This window comes from Callionymus lyra, chromosome 7 (assembly GCF_982586985.1).
Source record: "Callionymus lyra chromosome 7, fCalLyr1.hap1.1, whole genome shotgun sequence".
NCBI lineage: Eukaryota > Metazoa > Chordata > Actinopteri > Syngnathiformes > Callionymidae > Callionymus > Callionymus lyra.
The window spans coordinates 546,334-568,520 of NC_141824.1; the positions used below are offsets into that span (position 1 = coordinate 546,334).

General features: G+C 40.6%; 1 protein-coding gene across 1 annotated transcript in view; it reads right to left on the minus strand.

Moving 5' to 3' along the window:
* LOC148074576 (uncharacterized) overlaps positions 1-22,187 on the minus strand; it is a 114,822-nt gene that overhangs the window by 33,671 nt on the left and 58,964 nt on the right. The window contains 19 exon segments of the mRNA XM_087796064.1: positions 2,066-2,217; positions 2,406-2,570; positions 3,152-3,298; positions 3,358-3,578; positions 4,251-4,453; positions 4,588-4,685; positions 4,745-4,888; positions 5,404-5,595; positions 5,714-5,893; positions 5,989-6,186; positions 6,245-6,424; positions 6,490-6,593; positions 7,364-7,520; positions 7,577-7,735; positions 7,792-7,894; positions 7,953-8,131; positions 8,388-8,603; positions 12,879-12,965; positions 13,068-13,223. Coding sequence (XP_087652190.1) covers positions 2,066-2,217; positions 2,406-2,570; positions 3,152-3,298; positions 3,358-3,578; positions 4,251-4,453; positions 4,588-4,685; positions 4,745-4,888; positions 5,404-5,595; positions 5,714-5,893; positions 5,989-6,186; positions 6,245-6,424; positions 6,490-6,593; positions 7,364-7,520; positions 7,577-7,735; positions 7,792-7,894; positions 7,953-8,131; positions 8,388-8,603; positions 12,879-12,965; positions 13,068-13,223 — 3,041 coding nt within the window.

The following is a 22,187-nucleotide window of genomic DNA, read 5'->3' on the forward strand; positions in this document are numbered from 1 at the left end:
AGAGTAGACGAGGCTGAGGAACCGCAGGAACATGATGAAACCAAAGAGTAGATGAGGCTGAGGAACCTCAGGAACATGATGAAACCAAAGAGTAGACGAGGCTGAGGGACCGCAGGAACATGATGAAACCAAAGAGTAGACGAGGCTGAGGAACCGCAGGAACATGATGAAACCAAAGAGTAGACGAGGCTGAAGAACCGCAGGAACATGATGAAACCAAAGAGTAGACGAGGCTGAAGAACCTCAGGAACATGATGAAACCAAAGAGTGGACGAGGCTGAGGGACCGCAGGAACATGATGAAACCAAAGAGTAGACGAGGCTGAGGAACCGCATGAACATGATGAAACCAAAGAGTAGACGAGGCTGAGGAACCGCAGGAACATGATGAAACCAAAGAGTAGACGAGGCTGAGGAACCGCAGGAACATGATGAAACCAAAGAGTAGACGAGGCTGAAGAACCTCAGGAACATGATGAAACCAAGGAGTAGACGAGGCTGAAGAACCTCAGGAACATGATGAAACCAAAGAGTGGACGAGGCTGAGGGACCGCAGGAACATGATGAAACCAAAGAGTAGACGAGGCTGAGGAACCGCAGGAACATGATGAAACCAAAGAGTAGACGAGGCTGAGGGACCTCAGGAACATGATGAAACCAAAGAGTAGACGAGGCTGAGGAACCGCAGGAACATGATGAAACCAAAGAGTAGATGAGGCTGAGGGACCGCAGGAACATGATGAAACCAAAGAGTAGACGAGGCTGAGGAACCTCAGGAACATGATGAAACCAAAGAGTAGACGAGGCTGAGGAACCGCAGGAACATGATGAAACCAAAGAGTAGATGAGGCTGAGGAACCTCAGGAACATGATGAAACCAAAGAGTAGACGAGGCTGAGGGATCGCAGGAACATGATGAAACCAAAGAGTAGACGAGGCTGAGGAACCGCAGGAACATGATGAAACCAAAGAGTAGACGAGGCTGAAGAACCGCAGGAACATGATGAAACCAAAGAGTAGACGAGGCTGAAGAACCTCAGGAACATGATGAAACCAAAGAGTGGACGAGGCTGAGGGACCGCAGGAACATGATGAAACCAAAGAGTAGACGAGGCTGAGGAACCGCAGGAACATGATGAAACCAAAGAGTAGACGAGGCTGAGGAACCGCAGGAACATGATGAAACCAAAGAGTAGACGAGGCTGAGGAACCGCAGGAACATGATGAAACCAAAGAGTAGACGAGGCTGAAGAACCTCAGGAACATGATGAAACCAAGGAGTAGACGAGGCTGAGGGACCGCAGGAACATGATGAAACCAAAGAGTAGACGAGGCTGAGGAACCTCAGGAACATGATGAAACCAAAGAGTAGACGAGGCTGAGGGACCGCACGAACATGATGAAACCAAAGAGTAGACGAGGCTGAGGAACCTCAGGAACATGATGAAACCAAAGAGTGGACGAGGCTGAGGGACCGCAGGAACATGATGAAACCAAAGAGTAGACGAGGCTGAGGAACCTCAGGAACATGATGAAACCAAAGAGTAGACGAGGCTGAGGGACCGCAGGAACATGATGAAACCAAAGAGTAGACGAGGCTGAGGAACCGCAGGAACATGATGAAACCAAAGAGTAGACGAGGCTGAAGAACCTCAGGAACATGATGAAACCAAAGAGTAGCCGAGGCTGAGGGACCGCAGGAACATGATGAAACCAAAGAGTAGACGAGGCTGAGGAACCTCAGGAACATGATGAAACCAAAGAGTAGACGAGGCTGAGGGACCGCAGGAACATGATGAAACCAAAGAGTAGACGAGGCTGAGGGACCTCAGGAACATGATGAAACCAAAGAGTAGACGAGGCTGAGGAACCGCAGGAACATGATGAAACCAAAGAGTAGATGAGGCTGAGGAACCTCAGGAACATGATGAAACCAAAGAGTAGACGAGGCTGAGGGACCGCAGGAACATGATGAAACCAAAGAGTAGACGAGGCTGAGGAACCGCAGGAACATGATGAAACCAAAGAGTGGACGAGGCTGAGGAACCAAGGACGTTTGATGTTACCTCAGGACAGAGCACGGCGAATGGACTGGTTGAAGATACGTGGAAGGGGCAGAAGAACCCGGCAGCACACGGCCCACTTGGCACGACAAGCCCCTCTGATGCGCAGTAGTGACCAGCAGGGCAGTCGGAGCAGCTTTCAGTCGAGACGCCGCCTGTGACAGGATCTCAGGGTTCAATGGTCTCGACATGATTCACGTGAAGGCAAAGGGTTTGAAGTCAAAAGATTTTTCACTTTGATACGAACAGAAGGATCGACAGATAAGATAAGATAAGATAAGTACGAAGAATGTTTCTGTGTTTATGAGACGAGGCACGAGAGCACGAGGTCAGCAACCATTACCGCTGGAGTTCTGAAAGCTTCCGAGGGGACACGGCCTCGGCGCGAGGCATCCCTCGGGGCAGTAGTGACCAGCAGGGCAGCGTCCATTAAGAGGGAAGTTGTTGGAACTTCGAGGAGTTGGTTCTGTGGCTCCACCTTGACAGAAGAATCCCTGCAAACATGTTCCTGGACGACACCGGACATGGACTGATCAGCAACAGAGACTCGTGAACACTCACTTCAACTGTTAACGTGACGTTACAACTGGACTCTCGTGTTTCCTCGTCTTGAGGCTTTTCTACGGCGTCGGAGTGAAGATCATGAAACCATCGTTATTATAGTTTTACTGACAAAACAGGTTTCCTGAAGCGTCGTCGACGTCTGTGGTTTGTTTCTGGATCACACACACGATGAAGACTTTTCTCTGGTCATTCAAATAACTGCTGGGATCAGTGTTTGCAGGTGAAGACGCGTCACAGCAGGGGGCGCCGGGTAGTTTGGTGCTTACAGACAGAAATAATTACTGGAATAATGACATTCATTGAATCTGTAATTAACGAGGATGAAAGTCACACTTTTGCAAACAATTGTGTTGAAACATTGACAATTAGTCGCTGTTTTTTATTTAAATGTCTTTTTTTTAAATCTTTGTCAACTCGATGAATAAACATTTCAAACGATGCTGTGTTTGATAGAAACGAACGAATGAAAAATGAATCCAAGACTGTGTGAAGTAAAGCAACCACACAAGTGCTGTGTTGTGATACCATGTGGTCTGGAGGCTCCTGGTGAGTCACAGTAGAGTCCAGGGGGGCAGGACCTGCAGACCGACCCGGACCTGGCTCCGGTTCTATTGCTCCAGGTGCCTGACGGGCAGGGCTGCGGCGCCGAGGTTCCTGCTGGACAGAAGTGACCTGAACACCAAGAAGATTTGAAACATCATCGTCTCTCGTTCACGTTGCTGTCGCCTCACCGGCCGGGCACAGCGAGGGCTCGCGGGTGGCGAAGGACGAACACATGCTTCCATCGGGGCACGCCTCGCACTCGGCTGCCGCCGGCGCCGGGCTGTAAGTGCCGGGTCGACACGGTACCTCGCCGGCCGAGCCCACGGGACAGCTGTGGCCCGCCGGGCAGAGGTAGCCGTGGGCGCCGTGGGATGGGACGGGACTGGCACTGCCACCCAGGCAGACGTATCTGTGGGCATCAACAGCACATCAATGATGGCAGCATCTGTGAAGCCATGAATCCAATGACTCTCAAGGACTCCAGCTGCCACAGGTCCTTCTAGCTTGAGTGACACAAGTGTTACACAATCCTTTCTCCTGCTTTGACTTTTTCTTCTCTGACACGTTCCATGAATTTTGATCCGTGTGAAGCGTGAAGCTGATTTTCATTCACATTCATTTATTGAAATATATTCTTGAGCTTCGGCTAAAAAGACCATATCGTTGACATTTCACTGGCTTTTCATGTGTAACTGGAGCAGATTTGACTCAATTAAAAACACGATGATTCTTTCTCTTCTGACTGACGTTCTCTTCGATGTGATGGAAGCGTTTGAAAGAAGCAGGTTTATTTTAAAGCTTCTCCACATCAATCTTTTCTTCTTCTGACACGTTCGTTCTTGAACGAGAGTTTGAACCGAACGTCTATTCAAATGTTTTTAAAACTGATTGATCCGATGGAGCTAAGAAGTCTCGTTCCTGTGAACCAGGATCAACTGAACACGTGAGAACCTCTTCATGTCACACAAAGTAACGCAGAAATATCCTGCAGGAGTTTGTTCTAAAGAAGTGCAATGAAGTCTCTTCCCTGCTGTTCTGTGGAAACACTCGTTGTTTGAAGAAAACATCTGAAACAATATACCCTGCATCACACGGAGGAGCCTCGGAGAGATCCGTCATTCCTGGGCGACTACAGAACCTGCCGGGGGGGCAGGGCCGGCACTGGTCCAGTCCTGTGAGCCCCGGCGAGCTGGAGAGAGATCCTGCAGGACAAGGCTGAGGAGAAGCACTTCTCTGCGGGCAGAAGTGTCCAGCAGGGCAGAGACCAGGTTGTGTGGAATTATTCTGCAAAGGATACAATAAACAAGAGTATTTCCAGCAACAGGATGTTTTATTATCCACTGAATATTTGAGCTTCTCTGAGGATTCAACGGTGAAACCGTCTTAAAGATTAGGATTATAATTGAAGTTCTATGAACCTGATGTCCCGTAGAACTGGACGATCCAGCCAGACAATAGAATCCTGCCTCGCAAAGTCCAGTGGGCTGAGACTGACCCGGCTGCGAGCAGAACATCCCTTTTGAAGACACCAGGAGGTGAGACCCTCGTGAGGTCAGATGTTGGGATCGTATTCACCAGGAGGACACGGCGAACAGGCGTCCAGGCTCACGGCGCCCACGTGTGGACGGACGCTCCCGACTGGACACGCTTTTCCTTCCAGGAGTCCAGGCGGACAGAAGTGACCGACCGGACACCAGCTCGGAGCGACGGTACCTTCAGCTGAGGAACAGACGAGTTACAACATGGAACTGGACGAGAAGACGATAATAATGTCATTTAAACATGTAATGTTGACTTAAAGAACTTTACAATCACACGATAACTTCCACGTGTATCAACAAAAGTGTGATTCAAGCCAGAGCTTGATTCAAATATTTATCAACATTTTGACCAAATAAATCATTTGAACTTGTTTAGTTGTAAACATTATTAATTATTTATCTTCTTTGGGGTCAATTTTCTAACATTAAAGTGTGTTTACTTGACTTTACTTGAGCTCATATCATATACATTTCATTAATAGTCACTTGATTTAATATTAGTTCAAATTTATTTAAATTAGAAGGAAAATAATTAAAAATGTGTTTTTATAATTTCTGGTATCATTTATCTGACGTCAGACATTTTGAATTCCCACAGATCACGTGATCTTCTGCTGACGTCACTTCAGGTTCAATCCTTTAAACTCTTTAGATGTTTGTGGATGAGACTGAAGCACAGATCGTGAGTCTCACCTGGACAATAGTGACCAGCCGGGCAGGAGGTGCAGTTGTCCTCATGAGAGCTGCCTGGTGCTTGGACAAACGTTCCTGCTGGACATGGAATCGGGGCAGAAGTCCCAGCAGGACAGAAGGAACCAGGCGGGCAGAGAGACTGACCTGCTCTGCTGGAGCCCCAGTGACAGTGAAACCCGGGCCAGCACTGACCTGCAGGAGAGAACGAGGATCAATCAACACTGAATCAAAACCTCTGTTTTTGAATATTTCATGGTCAGAATCACAGCGACTGATGTTTAAACTTCCATAGCAAAGGTATTTATTTCACCAGCTACGAGGCCGAGCTGGCAGAAAACACCAGGTGGACAGAGAGAGCCGCTGGCGTTGTCGGTAGGATGAGGCACCGAGGCGCCCGACACACAGAGAAACCCGGCGGCGCAGGATCCAGACGGCGCCGACAATCCTTCGGAGCCGCAGAAGCTTCCGGGCGGACAAGGAAGACACTGGCCTGGAAACAGGAAACTCATGGAGGGACAGGAAGAGACTCCGACGTGACTCGTGACTTATCACTCAGATGATCCTTCGTTAGACCTTCAACGTTACCTGGAGAAGTCAGACCCTGACTTGGACTGAAGGTTCCTCTGGGGCAGGCGAGAGGAGGACTCCCAGCGGGGCAGCTGTAGCCAGCAGGGCATGGACGTGGGCTGGACGGTCCAGAAATGGACTCGCTCTGAGAAAGACAGTGGAATCCAGGAGGACATGGATCACACCCGCTCTTGCCGGACGAGTCCTGGAAGAATCCTGGTCAAGAGCAGGCATCAGGGCGAGAGAACCTCAGGTAAGAACGTTCTTCGTTCACCTGAGCGACACGGCTCGCAGGCTTCTGCTGAAGTTCCTCCGGTCTGGTTCCGGTGAGATCCGGGCGGGCAGGCCGAGGCGACGCTGCTTCCTTCTGGGCAGTAGTGACCGGCCGGACACAGACTTCCATGTGGACCTGAGGCCGGAGCAGGCGTCTGAGATCCTTCGAGGCAGTAGAAACCTGAGGAACCGTTTGGAAAGAACACGTTCATGGAGGTTCGACTGACGAGAGATCTTGTTCCTCACCTGCCAGACATGGTCCAGAGACAGAAGACAGTCCCACGTCTGCACAGAAGAAACCTGGTGAGCATCGTCCACACTGAGACCCCGAGACCAGCCCAGTCCTGTCACTGTTGACGGACACAACATGTCACTCCTGCCTGACCGGACCTGGGTCCTGGACTGCATCGATGAGGTGGTTTTACTCTTGTGGCACAAAACTACATTTGTATGTATTTGTCTTTACATGATATATTCTGGTGGTTTGATCTCAGAGTCTTTTGACCAGATTTGAGATGTTAAGATGTTTTTAGTGTAAGATTCTTGCTTTCTATTATATATTTTGTTATATTGGTTAAAGAAAAGTACAATATGTTTGTTGAAGTTCTATAAACTGAGAATTAATTTGAAATACTGGGTTGAAGCAACTCTGGGTAGTTATTAATATAATATAATAATATCATATAATTAATATAATAGTTCTATAATATTTTTGTACTAAAATATTTTCATAAAACTTGACACATCAACTTACAACTAGTTGAATATACTGTAACTTGAGGTGTTTCGTGTGATTTTAATTAGTTTATTTACAAACATATCATATTTCATTACAATCTTCACGAGTTCGTTCATCAACGAAGTCTGGAAACAGATCAACTGCTACGAACATGGAAACTGTGCCACGTTTAGCAAGGGCTCATGGGAAATGTAGTCTCTGGTCTAAACACTACTGTAGTCCACAGGTGTCATGTTGTGATGCAGGATGTTTGATATTTGAAGCTGAACAGGTTTAACAGTTAAATATGAGTCAATAAATATATTCATGGAACGTCTTAAAGTTAAATGAATGTTATGGAAACACAGCTTCATAAACACTAACAGTTTCAGCCTTTTTTACCTGAAGGTTCCTTTGGGACACGGTTGAGGTGCCAACGTCCCCTCAGGGCAGAAGAATCCAGGAGGACACGAGGATCCGGTCTGAGCGTCTGAGGGTGAAGAGGCTCGTCCCACGCAAACGAATCCTGCGGCACATTGTCCACTAGGGGCAGTGTTTCCTAGACGAGACGCGTCACTAGTCTGTGCACCAGGTGTCGACGACTGAACCTGTTACCGCTGCCGCTGCAGAACTTCCCCGGATCACAGGACTCGCACTGAAGCTCCGCAGACAAGCCCGTCGTGTTCCCGTAGGTTCCTGGTGGACACGGCTGCTGCCCCCTCGACGCGCCGGGACAATAAAAGCCTTGAGCGCAGCGACGAGGACGAGTCACACCTGGAACCACCGAGTCAACATCAGAGTCTCTGATCCACACCAAGAGTCAACGGTACCTGGACCGGGGCAGAAGAATCCGGCCGGACACGAGTCACATGTGTTCTGTCCTGGTCTGGGCTGGTGAGTTCCTGGAGGACATGGTGCTGGAGAAACACTGCCCTGAAGGAACCAGTGAAGATGTTCTTACGTGTCTAATGACTGGAAGGAGAAACGTTACCTTCTCACAATAATGTCCTGCTGAGCAAACATACTCCGAAGGTCTGTCACTACTTTGTCCACCAGGACAGTAGAAGCCCTCGGAGCACTGCCCCCCCGCCGCCGTCAGACCCCCCCGGTCACAGTAGTGACCCGCAGGACAAGGCTGGCAACGATCGGCTGTTGACGCTCCAGCAGATCCTGTCAAAGTTATCAATGTGTCTTTGAAGCAACAACTGTGATCCTCATGAAGATCTTCTTCTGCAGAACATGATGCTGAACATGTTCCTGTGAAGTACGTTCTCCAGGAGACTCTGGAAAGCTTCGTGTTCTTCAGCTTCACTGAATATCTTTTAAAGAAGCAGCTCATGAAACATGTGCATAGAAAAGAAAGCATCATATCTTTGGTTTCTTTCATCAGTTGCAAAAATAAATAAAAGCATGAGGTAGAACTTACGCTGCATCGTAGCCGGCGGACACGGAACAGGAAGTGACGTCCCCAGAGGACAGTAATGTCCGGCGGGACAAGGTTTGGCGCTCGAGTCGGAGGATCCCATCGGACAATAGTAGCCAGCACCGCAGAGACCCGCGGGTCGGTCTAGACCGGAGCGGTCACAGTAATGTCCGGCCTCACAGAAGATAGGATGTGCAGAACCCAGAGGACAGTAGAACCCTAGGAAGGATGCAGAAGAACCACTGACTGGTAAGATGTGTAGAACCCAGAGTTGATACTAGTTGATGTATAATGACACCAGAGTTGATACTAGTTGATGTTTAATGACACCAGAGTTGATACTAGTTGATGTTTAATGACACCAGAGTCGATACTAGTTGATGTTTAATGACACCAGAGTTGATACTAGTTGATGTTTAATGACACCAGAGTTGATACTAGTTGATGTTTAATGACACCAGAGTTGATACTAGTTGATGTTTAATGACACCAGAGTTGATACTAGTTGATGTTTAATGACACCAGAGTTGATACTAGTTGATGTTTAATGACACCAGAGTTGATACTAGTTGATGTTTAATGACACCAGAGTTGATACTAGTTGATGTTTAATGACACCAGAGTTGATACTAGTTGATGTTTAATGACACCAGAGTCGATACTAGTTGATGTTTAATGACACCAGAGTTGATACTAGTTGATGTTTAATGACACCAGAGTTGATACTAGTTGATGTTTAATGACACCAGAGTTGATACTAGTTGATGTTTAATGACACCAGAGTTGATACTAGTTGATGTTTAATGACACCAGAGTTGATACTAGTTGATGTTTAATGACACCAGAGTTGATACTAGTTGATGTTTAATGACACCAGAGTTGATACTATTTGATGTTTAATGACACCAGAGTTGATACTAGTTGATATTTAATGACACCAGAGTTTATACTAGTTGATGTTTAATGACACCAGAGTTGATACTAGTTGATGTTTAATGACACCAGAGTTGATACTAGTTGATGTTTAATGACACCAGAGTTGATACTAGTTGATGTTTAATGACACCAGAGTTGATACTAGTTGATGTTTAATGACACCAGAGTTGATACTATTTGATGTTTAATGACACCAGAGTTGATACTAGTTGATGTTTAATGACACCAGAGTTGATACTAGTTGATGTTTAATGACACCAGAGTTTATACTAGTTGATGTTTAATGACATCAGAGTTGATACTAGTTGATGTTTAATGACACCAGAGTTGATACTAGTTGATGTTTAATGACATCAGAGTTGATACTAGTTGATGTTTAATGACACCAGAGTTGAAACTAGTTGATGTTTAATGACACCAGAGTTGATACTAGTTGATGTTTAATGACACCAGAGTCGATACTAGTTGATGTTTAATGACACCAGAGTTGATACTAGTTGATGTTTAATGACACCAGAGTTGATACTAGTTGATGTTTAATGACACCAGAGTTGATACTAGTTGATGTTTAATGACACCAGAGTTGATACTAGTTGATGTTTAATGACACCAGAGTTGATACTATTTGATGTTTAATGACACCAGAGTTGATACTAGTTGATATTTAATGACACCAGAGTTTATACTAGTTGATGTTTAATGACACCAGAGTTGATACTAGTTGATGTTTAATGACACCAGAGTTGATACTAGTTGATGTTTAATGACACCAGAGTTGATAATAGTTGATGTTTAATGACACCAGAGTTGATACTAGTTGATGTTTAATGACACCAGAGTTGATACTATTTGATGTTTAATGACACCAGAGTTGATACTAGTTGATATTTAATGACACCAGAGTTTATACTAGTTGATGTTTAATGACACCAGAGTTGATACTAGTTGATGTTTAATGACACCAGAGTTGATACTAGTTGATGTTTAATGACACCAGAGTCGATACTAGTTGATGTTTAATGACACCAGAGTTGATACTAGTTGATGTTTAATGACACCAGAGTTGATACTAGTTGATGTTTAATGACACCAGAGTTGATACTAGTTGATGTTTAATGACACCAGAGTTGATACTAGTTGATGTTTAATGACACCAGAGTTGATACTAGTTGATGTTTAATGACACCAGAGTTGATACTAGTTGATGTTTAATGACACCAGAGTTGATACTAGTTGATGTTTAATGACACCAGAGTTTATACTAGTTGATGTTTAATGACACCAGAGTTTATACTAGTTGATGTTTAATGACACCAGAGTTGATACTAGTTGATGTTTAATGACACCAGAGTTGAAACTAGTTGATGTTTAATGACACCAGAGTTGATACTAGTTGATGTTTAATGACACCAGAGTTGATACTAGTTGATGTTTAATGACACCAGAGTTGATACTAGTTGATGTTTAATGACACCAGAGTTGATACTAGTTGATGTTTAATGACACCAGAGTTGATACTAGTTGATGTTTAATGACACCAGAGTTGATACTAGTTGATGTTTAATGACACCAGAGTTGATACTAGTTGATATTTAATGACACCAGAGTTTATACTAGTTGATGTTTAATGACACCAGAGTTGATACTAGTTGATGTTTAATGACACCAGAGTTGATACTAGTTGATGTTTAATGACACCAGAGTTGATAATAGTTGATGTTTAATGACACCAGAGTTGATACTAGTTGATGTTTAATGACACCAGAGTTGATACTATTTGATGTTTAATGACACCAGAGTTGATACTAGTTGATATTTAATGACACCAGAGTTTATACTAGTTGATGTTTAATGACACCAGAGTTGATACTAGTTGATGTTTAATGACACCAGAGTTGATACTAGTTGATGTTTAATGACACCAGAGTTGATACTAGTTGATGTTTAATGACACCAGAGTCGATACTAGTTGATGTTTAATGACACCAGAGTTGATACTAGTTGATGTTTAATGACACCAGAGTTGATACTAGTTGATGTTTAATGACACCAGAGTTGATACTAGTTGATGTTTAATGACACCAGAGTTGATACTAGTTGATGTTTAATGACACCAGAGTTGATACTAGTTGATGTTTAATGACACCAGAGTTGATACTAGTTGATGTTTAATGACACCAGAGTTGATACTAGTTGATGTTTAATGACACCAGAGTTTATACTAGTTGATGTTTAATGACACCAGAGTTGATACTAGTTGATGTTTAATGACACCAGAGTTGATACTAGTTGATGTTTAATGACACCAGAGTTGATACTAGTTGATGTTTAATGACACCAGAGTTGATACTAGTTGATGTTTAATGACACCAGAGTTGATACTATTTGATGTTTAATGACACCAGAGTTGATACTAGTTGATGTTTAATGACACCAGAGTCGATACTAGTTGATGTTTAATGACACTAGAGTTGATACTAGTTGATGTTTAATGACACCAGAGTCGATACTAGTTGATGTTTAATGACACCAGAGTTGATACTAGTTGATGTTTAATGACACCAGAGTTGATACTAGTTGATGTTTAATGACACCAGAGTTGATACTAGTTGATGTTTAATGACACCAGAGTTGATACTAGTTGATGTTTAATGACACCAGAGTTGATACTAGTTGATGTTTAATGACACCAGAGTTGATACTAGTTGATGTTTAATGACACCAGAGTTGATACTAGTTGATGTTTAATGACACCAGAGTTGATACTAGTTGATGTTTAATGACACCAGAGTTGATACTAGTTGATGTTTAATGACACCAGAGTTGATACTAGTTGATGTTTAATGACACCAGAGTCGATACTAGTTGATGTTTAATGACACCAGAGTTGATACTAGTTGATGTTTAATGACACCAGAGTCGATACTAGTTGATGTTTAATGACACCAGAGTTGATACTAGTTGATGTTTAATGACACCAGAGTTGATACTAGTTCATGTTTAATGACACCAGAGTCGATACTAGTTGATGTTTAATGACACTAGAGTTGATACTAGTTGATGTTTAATGACACCAGAGTCGATACTAGTTGATGTTTAATGACACCAGAGTCGATACTAGTTGATGTTTAATGACACCAGAGTCGATACTAGTTGATGTTTAATGACACTAGAGTTGATACTAGTTGATGTTTAATGACACCAGAGTCGATACTAGTTGATGTTTAATGACACCAGAGTTGATACTAGTTGATGTTTAATGACACCAGAGTTGATACTAGTTGATGTTTAATGACACCAGAGTTGATACTAGTTGATGTTTAATGACACCAGAGTTGATACTAGTTGATGTTTAATGACACCAGAGTTGATACTAGTTGATGTTTAATGACACCAGAGTTGATACTAGTTCATGTTTAAAGACACCAGAGTTGATACTAGTTCATGTTTAAAGACAGAACATTGAATTCGAAGATGAAGATTAGAAAACAATAAACAGATGTAATGTTAAAATGTAAAAAAAAGTGTGTTGTTAAGAATGAAGGATGACCTTCTGACCTCTGGGACAAGTGTCTCCTCTGTAGCTGCTACATCCAGATCTGAGGAGATGTTTGGAGAGTGTGGTCGTCTCTGTCCAGCTGGTGTCTGATGGAACAGGTTCAGTAGATGTTACTCTGACTCTCACTCATGAAGACTCTTTGGATGTCATGGTGTCGTTATAAAGTCAGGGTCACATTTGAAACTCACAGTTATTGATCTCCGAGACATTCTGCTGCCAGAGTGTGTCGTGTGTTGAGCTGAACATCCTCAGAACTTCATGAAGACAGTGGGAGACGGAGGCGCCTTCTCTCGGTGTAGGACTATCAGAACCTCCAGGGCAGAAGAAGCCAGCGGTGCACAGACCTGAACCAACTCAAGAAATGAATGTGACTGAAGTACATCAGTGTATTACTGTGAACGACTGAAGTACATCAGTGTATTAATCTGTACAACTGAAGTACATCAGTGTATTAATGTGTACGACTGAAGTACATCAGTGTATTAATGTGAACGACTGAAGTACATCAGTGTATTAATGTGAACGACTGAAGTACATCAGTGTATTAATGTGAACGACTGAAGTACATCAGTGTATTAATGTGAACGACTGAAGTACATCAGTGTATTAATGTGAACGACTGAAGTACATCAGTGTATTAATGTGAACGACTGAAGTACATCAGTGTATTAATGTGAACGACTGAAGTACATCAGTGTATTAATGTGAACGACTGAAGTACATCAGTGTATTAATGTGAACGACTGAAGTACATCAGTGTATTAATGTGAACGACTGAAGTACATCAGTGTATTACTGTGAACGACTGAAGTACATCAGTGTATTAATGTGAACGACTGAAGTACATCAGTGTATTAATGTGAACGACTGAAGTACATCAGTGTATTAATGTGAACGACTGAAGTACATCAGTGTATTAATGTGAACGACTGAAGTACATCAGTGTATTAATGTGAACGACTGAAGTACATCAGTGTATTAATGTGAACGACTGAAGTACATCAGTGTATTAATGTGAACGACTGAAGTACATCAGTGTATTAATGTGAACGACTGAAGTACATCAGTGTATTAATGTGAACGACTGAAGTACATCAGTGTATTAATGTGAACGACTGAAGTACATCAGTGTATTAATGTGTACGACTGAAGTACATCAGTGTATTAATGTGAACGACTGAAGTACATCAGTGTATTAATGTGAACGACTGAAGTACATCAGTGTATTAATGTGAACGACTGAAGTACATCAGTGTATTAATGTGAACGACTGAAGTACATCAGTGTATTAATGTGAACGACTGAAGTACATCAGTGTATTAATGTGAACGACTGAAGTACATCAGTGTATTAATGTGAACGACTGAAGTACATCAGTGTATTAATGTGAACGACTGAAGTACATCAGTGTATTAATGTGAACGACTGAAGTACATCAGTGTATTAATGTGTACGACTGAAGTACATCAGTGTATTAATGTGAACGACTGAAGTACATCAGTGTATTAATGTGTACGACTGAAGTACATCAGTGTATTAATGTGAACGACTGAAGTACATCAGTGTATTAATGTGAACGACTGAAGTACATCAGTGTATTAATGTGAACGACTGAAGTACATCAGTGTATTAATGTGTACGACTGAAGTACATCAGTGTATTAATGTGAACGACTGAAGTACATCAGTGTATTAATGTGTACGACTGAAGTACATCAGTGTATTAATGTGAACGACTGAAGTACATCAGTGTATTAATGTGAACGACTGAAGTACATCAGTGTATTAATGTAAACGACTGAAGTACATCAGTGTATTAATGTGAACGACTGAAGTACATCAGTGTATTAATGTGAACGACTGAAGTACATCAGTGTATTAATGTGAACGACTGAAGTACATCAGTGTATTAATGTGTACGACTGAAGTACATCAGTGTATTAATGTGAACGACTGAAGTACATCAGTGTATTAATGTGAACGACTGAAGTACATCAGTGTATTAATGTGAACGACTGAAGTACATCAGTGTATTAATGTGAACGACTGAAGTACATCAGTGTATTAATGTGAACAACTGAAGTACATCAGTGTATTAATGTGAACGACTGAAGTACATCAGTGTATTAATGTGAACGACTGAAGTACATCAGTGTATTAATGTGAACGACTGAAGTACATCAGTGTATTACTGTGAACGACTGAAGTACATCAGTGTATTAATGTGAACGACTGAAGTACATCAGTGTATTAATGTGAACGACTGAAGTACATCAGTGTATTAATGTGAACGACTGAAGTACATCAGTGTATTAATGTGAACGACTGAAGTACATCAGTGTATTAATGTGAACGACTGAAGTACATCAGTGTATTAATGTGAACGACTGAAGTACATCAGTGTATTAATGTGAACGACTGAAGTACATCAGTGTATTAATGTGAACCACTGAAGTACATCAGTGTATTAATGTGTACGACTGAAGTACATCAGTGTATTAATGTGAACGACTGAAGTACATCAGTGTATTAATGTGTACGACTGAAGTACATCAGTGTATTAATGTGAACGACTGAAGTACATCAGTGTATTAATGTGAACGACTGAAGTACATCAGTGTATTAATGTGAACGACTGAAGTACATCAGTGTATTAATGTGAACGACTGAAGTACATCAGTGTATTAATGTGAACGACTGAAGTACATCAGTGTATTAATGTGAACGACTGAAGTACATCAGTGTATTAATGTAAACGACTGAAGTACATCAGTGTATTAATGTGAACGACTGAAGTACATCAGTGTATTAATGTGAACGACTGAAGTACATCAGTGTATTAATGTGAACGACTGAAGTACATCAGTGTATTAATGTGAACGACTGAAGTACATCAGTGTATTAATGTGAACGACTGAAGTACATCAGTGTATTAATGTGAACGACTGAAGTACATCAGTGTATTAATGTGAACGACTGAAGTACATCAGTGTATTAATGTGAACGACTGAAGTACATCAGTGTATTAATGTGAACGACTGAAGTACATCAGTGTATTAATGTGAACGACTGAAGTACATCAGTGTATTAATGTGAACGACTGAAGTACATCAGTGTATTAATGTGAACGACTGAAGTACATCAGTGTATTAATGTGAACGACTGAAGTACATCAGTGTATTAATGTGTACGACTGAAGTACATCAGTGTATTAATGTGAACGACTGAAGTACATCAGTGTATTAATGTGAACGACTGAAGTACATCAGTGTATTAATGTGAACGACTGAAGTACATCAGTGTATTAATGTGAACGACTGAAGTACATCAGTGTATTAATGTGAACGACTGAAGTACATCAGTGTATTAATGTGAACGACTGAAGTACATCAGTGTATTAATGTGAACGACTGAAGTACATCAGTGTATTAATGTGAACGACTGAAGTACATCAGTGTATTAATGTGTACGACTGAAGTACATCAGTGTATTAATGTGTACGACTGAAGTACATCAGTGTATTAATGTGAACGACTGAAGTACATCAGTGTATTAATGTGAACGACTGAAGTACATCAGTGTATTAATGTGAACGACTGAAGTACATCAGTGTATTAATGTGAACGACTGAAGTACATCAGTGTATTAATGTGTACGACTGAAGTACATCAGTGTATTAATGTGAACGACTGAAGTACATCAGTGTATTAATGTGAAGGACTGAAGTACATCAGTGTATTAATGTGAACGACTGAAGTACATCAGTGTATTAATGTGAACGACTGAAGTACATCAGTGTATTAATGTGAACAACTGAAGTACATCAGTGTATTAATGTGAACGACTGAAGTACATCAGTGTATTAATGTGAACGACTGAAGTACATCAGTGTATTAATGTGAACGACTGAAGTACATCAGTGTATTACTGTGAACGACTGAAGTACATCAGTGTATTAATGTGAACGACTGAAGTACATCAGTGTATTAATGTGAACGACTGAAGTACATCAGTGTATTAATGTGAACGACTGAAGTACATCAGTGTATTAATGTGAACGACTGAAGTACATCAGTGTATTAATGTGAACGACTGAAGTACATCAGTGTATTAATGTGAACGACTGAAGTACATCAGTGTATTAATGTGAACGACTGAAGTACATCAGTGTATTAATGTGAACCACTGAAGTACATCAGTGTATTAATGTGTACGACTGAAGTACATCAGTGTATTAATGTGAACGACTGAAGTACATCAGTGTATTAATGTGTACGACTGAAGTACATCAGTGTATTAATGTGAACGACTGAAGTACATCAGTGTATTAATGTGAACGACTGAAGTACATCAGTGTATTAATGTGAACGACTGAAGTACATCAGTGTATTAATGTGAACGACTGAAGTACATCAGTGTATTAATGTGAACGACTGAAGTACATCAGTGTATTAATGTGAACGACTGAAGTACATCAGTGTATTAATGTAAACGACTGAAGTACATCAGTGTATTAATGTGAACGACTGAAGTACATCAGTGTATTAATGTGAACGACTGAAGTACATCAGTGTATTAATGTGAACGACTGAAGTACATCAGTGTATTAATGTGTACGACTGAAGTACATCAGTGTATTAATGTGAACGACTGAAGTACATCAGTGTATTAATGTGAAGGACTGAAGTACATCAGTGTATTAATGTGAACGACTGAAGTACATCAGTGTATTAATGTGAACGACTGAAGTACATCAGTGTATTAATGTGAACGACTGAAGTACATCAGTGTATTAATGTGAACGACTGAAGTACATCAGTGTATTAATGTGAACGACTGAAGTACATCAGTGTATTAATGTGAACGACTGAAGTACATCAGTGTATTAATGTGAACGACTGAAGTACATCAGTGTATTAATGTGAACGACTGAAGTACATCAGTGTATTAATGTGAACGACTGAAGTACATCAGTGTATTAATGTGAACGACTGAAGTACATCAGTGTATTAATGTGAACGACTGAAGTACATCAGTGTATTAATGTGAACGACTGAAGTACATCAGTGTATTAATGTGAACGACTGAAGTACATCAGTGTATTAATGTGAACGACTGAAGTACATCAGTGTATTAATGTGAACGACTGAAGTACATCAGTGTATTAATGTGTACGACTGAAGTACATCAGTGTATTAATGTGAACGACTGAAGTACATCAGTGTATTAATGTGAACGACTGAAGTACATCAGTGTATTAATGTGAACGACTGAAGTACATCAGTGTATTAATGTGAACGACTGAAGTACATCAGTGTATTAATGTGAACGACTGAAGTACATCAGTGTATTAATGTGAACGACTGAAGTACATCAGTGTATTAATGTGAACGACTGAAGTACATCAGTGTATTAATGTGAACGACTGAAGTACATCAGTGTATTAATGTGTACGACTGAAGTACATCAGTGTATTAATGTGTACGACTGAAGTACATCAGTGTATTAATGTGAACGACTGAAGTACATCAGTGTATTAATGTGAACGACTGAAGTACATCAGTGTATTAATGTGAACGACTGAAGTACATCAGTGTATTAATGTGAACGACTGAAGTACATCAGTGTATTAATGTGAACGACTGAAGTACATCAGTGTATTAATGTGTACGACTGAAGTACATCAGTGTATTAATGTGAACGACTGAAGTACATCAGTGTATTAATGTGAACGACTGAAGTACATCAGTGTATTAATGTGAACGACTGAAGTACATCAGTGTATTAATGTGAACGACTGAAGTACATCAGTGTATTAATGTGAACGACTGAAGTACATCAGTGTATTAATGTGAACGACTGAAGTACATCAGTGTATTAATGTGAACGACTGAAGTACATCAGTGTATTAATGTGTACGACTGAAGTACATCAGTGTATTAATGTGTACGACTGAAGTACATCAGTGTATTAATGTGAACGACTGAAGTACATCAGTGTATTAATGTGAACGACTGAAGTACATCAGTGTATTAATGTGAACGACTGAAGTACATCAGTGTATTAATGTGAACGACTGAAGTACATCAGTGTATTAATGTGAACGACTGAAGTACATCAGTGTATTAATGTGAACGACTGAAGTACATCAGTGTATTAATGTGAACGACTGAAGTACATCAGTGTATTAATGTGAACGACTGAAGTACATCAGTGTATTAATGTGAACGACTGAAGTACATCAGTGTATTAATGTGAACGACTGAAGTACATCAGTGTATTAATGTGAACGACTGAAGTACATCAGTGTATTAATGTGAACGACTGAAGTACATCAGTGTATTAATGTGAACGACTGAAGTACATCAGTGTATTAATGTGAACGACTGAAGTACATCAGTGTATTAATGTGAACGACTGAAGTACATCAGTGTATTAATGTGAACGACTGAAGTACATCAGTGTATTAATGTGAACGACTGAAGTACATCAGTGTATTAATGTGAACGACTGAAGTACATCAGTGTATTAATGTGAACGACTGAAGTACATCAGTGTATTAATGTGAACGACTGAAGTACATCAGTGTATTAATGTGAACGACTGAAGTACATCAGTGTATTAATGTGAACGACTGAAGTACATCAGTGTATTAATGTGAACGACTGAAGTACATCAGTGTATTAATGTGAACGACTGAAGTACATCAGTGTATTAATGTGAACGACTGAAGTACATCAGTGTATTAATGTGAACGACTGAAGTACATCAGTGTATTAATGTGAACGACTGAAGTACATCAGTGTATTAATGTGAACGACTGAAGTACATCAGTGTATTAATGTGAACGACTGAAGTACATCAGTGTATTAATGTGAACGACTGAAGTACATCAGTGTATTAATGTGAACGACTGAAGTACATCAGTGTATTAATGTGTACGACTGAAGTACATCAGTGTATTAATGTGAACGACTGAAGTACATCAGTGTATTAATGTGAACGACTGAAGTACATCAGTGTATTAATGTGAACGACTGAAGTACATCAGTGTATTAATGTGAACGACTGAAGTACATCAGTGTATTAATGTGAACGACTGAAGTACATCAGTGTATTAATGTGAACGACTGAAGTACATCAGTGTATTAATGTGAACGACTGAAGTACATCAGTGTATTAATGTGAACGACTGAAGTACATCAGTGTATTAATGTGAACGACTGAAGTACATCAGTGTATTAATGTGAACGACTGAAGTACATCAGTGTATTAATGTGAACGACTGAAGTACATCAGTGTATTAATGTGAACGACTGAAGTACATCAGTGTATTAATGTGAACGACTGAAGTACATCAGTGTATTAATGTGAACGACTGAAGTACATCAGTGTATTAATGTGAACGACTGAAGTACATCAGTGTATTAATGTGAACGACTGAAGTACATCAGTGTATTAATGTGTACGACTGAAGTACATCAGTGTATTAATGTGAACGACTGAAGTACATCAGTGTATTAATGTGAACGACTGAAGTACATCAGTGTATTAATGTGAACGACTGAAGTACATCAGTGTATTAATGTGAACGACTGAAGTACATCAGTGTATTAATGTGAACGACTGAAGTACATCAGTGTATTAATGTGAACGACTGAAGTACATCAGTGTATTAATGTGAACGACTGAAGTACATCAGTGTATTAATGTGAACGACTGAAGTACATCAGTGTATTAATGTGTACGACTGAAGTACATCAGTGTATTAATGTGTACGACTGAAGTACATCAGTGTATTAATGTGAACGACTGAAGTACATCAGTGTATTAATGTGAACGACTGAAGTACATCAGTGTATTAATGTGAACGACTGAAGTACATCAGTGTATTAATGTGAACGACTGAAGTACATCAGTGTATTAATGTGAACGACTGAAGTACATCAGTGTATTAATGTGTACGACTGAAGTACATCAGTGTATTAATGTGAACGACTGAAGTACATCAGTGTATTAATGTGAACGACTGAAGTACATCAGTGTATTAATGTGAACGACTGAAGTACATCAGTGTATTAATGTGAACGACTGAAGTACATCAGTGTATTAATGTGAACGACTGAAGTACATCAGTGTATTAATGTGAACGACTGAAGTACATCAGTGTATTAATGTGAACGACTGAAGTACATCAGTGTATTAATGTGTACGACTGAAGTACATCAGTGTATTAATGTGTACGACTGAAGTACATCAGTGTATTAATGTGAACGACTGAAGTACATCAGTGTATTAATGTGAACGACTGAAGTACATCAGTGTATTAATGTGAACGACTGAAGTACATCAGTGTATTAATGTGAACGACTGAAGTACATCAGTGTATTAATGTGAACGACTGAAGTACATCAGTGTATTAATGTGTACGACTGAAGTACATCAGTGTATTAATGTGAACGACTGAAGTACATCAGTGTATTAATGTGAACGACTGAAGTACATCAGTGTATTAATGTGAACGACTGAAGTACATCAGTGTATTAATGTGAACGACTGAAGTACATCAGTGTATTAATGTAAACGACTGAAGTACATCAGTGTATTAATGTGAACGACTGAAGTACATCAGTGTATTAATGTGAACGACTGAAGTACATCAGTGTATTAATGTGAACGACTGAAGTACATCAGTGTATTAATGTGTACGACTGAAGTACATCAGTGTATTAATGTGAACGACTGAAGTACATCAGTGTATTAATGTGAACGACTGAAGTACATCAGTGTATTAATGTGAACGACTGAAGTACATCAGTGTATTAATGTGAACGACTGAAGTACATCAGTGTATTAATGTGAACGACTGAAGTACATCAGTGTATTAATGTGAACGACTGAAGTACATCAGTGTATTAATGTGAACGACTGAAGTACATCAGTGTATTAATGTGAACGACTGAAGTACATCAGTGTATTAATGTGAACGACTGAAGTACATCAGTGTATTAATGTGAACGACTGAAGTACATCAGTGTATTAATGTGAACGACTGAAGTACATCAGTGTATTAATGTGAACGACTGAAGTACATCAGTGTATTAATGTGAACGACTGAAGTACATCAGTGTATTAATGTGAACGACTGAAGTACATCAGTGTATTAATGTGAACGACTGAAGTACATCAGTGTATTAATGTGAACCACTGAAGTACATCAGTGTATTAATGTGTACGACTGAAGTACATCAGTGTATTAATGTGAACGACTGAAGTACATCAGTGTATTAATGTGTACGACTGAAGTAC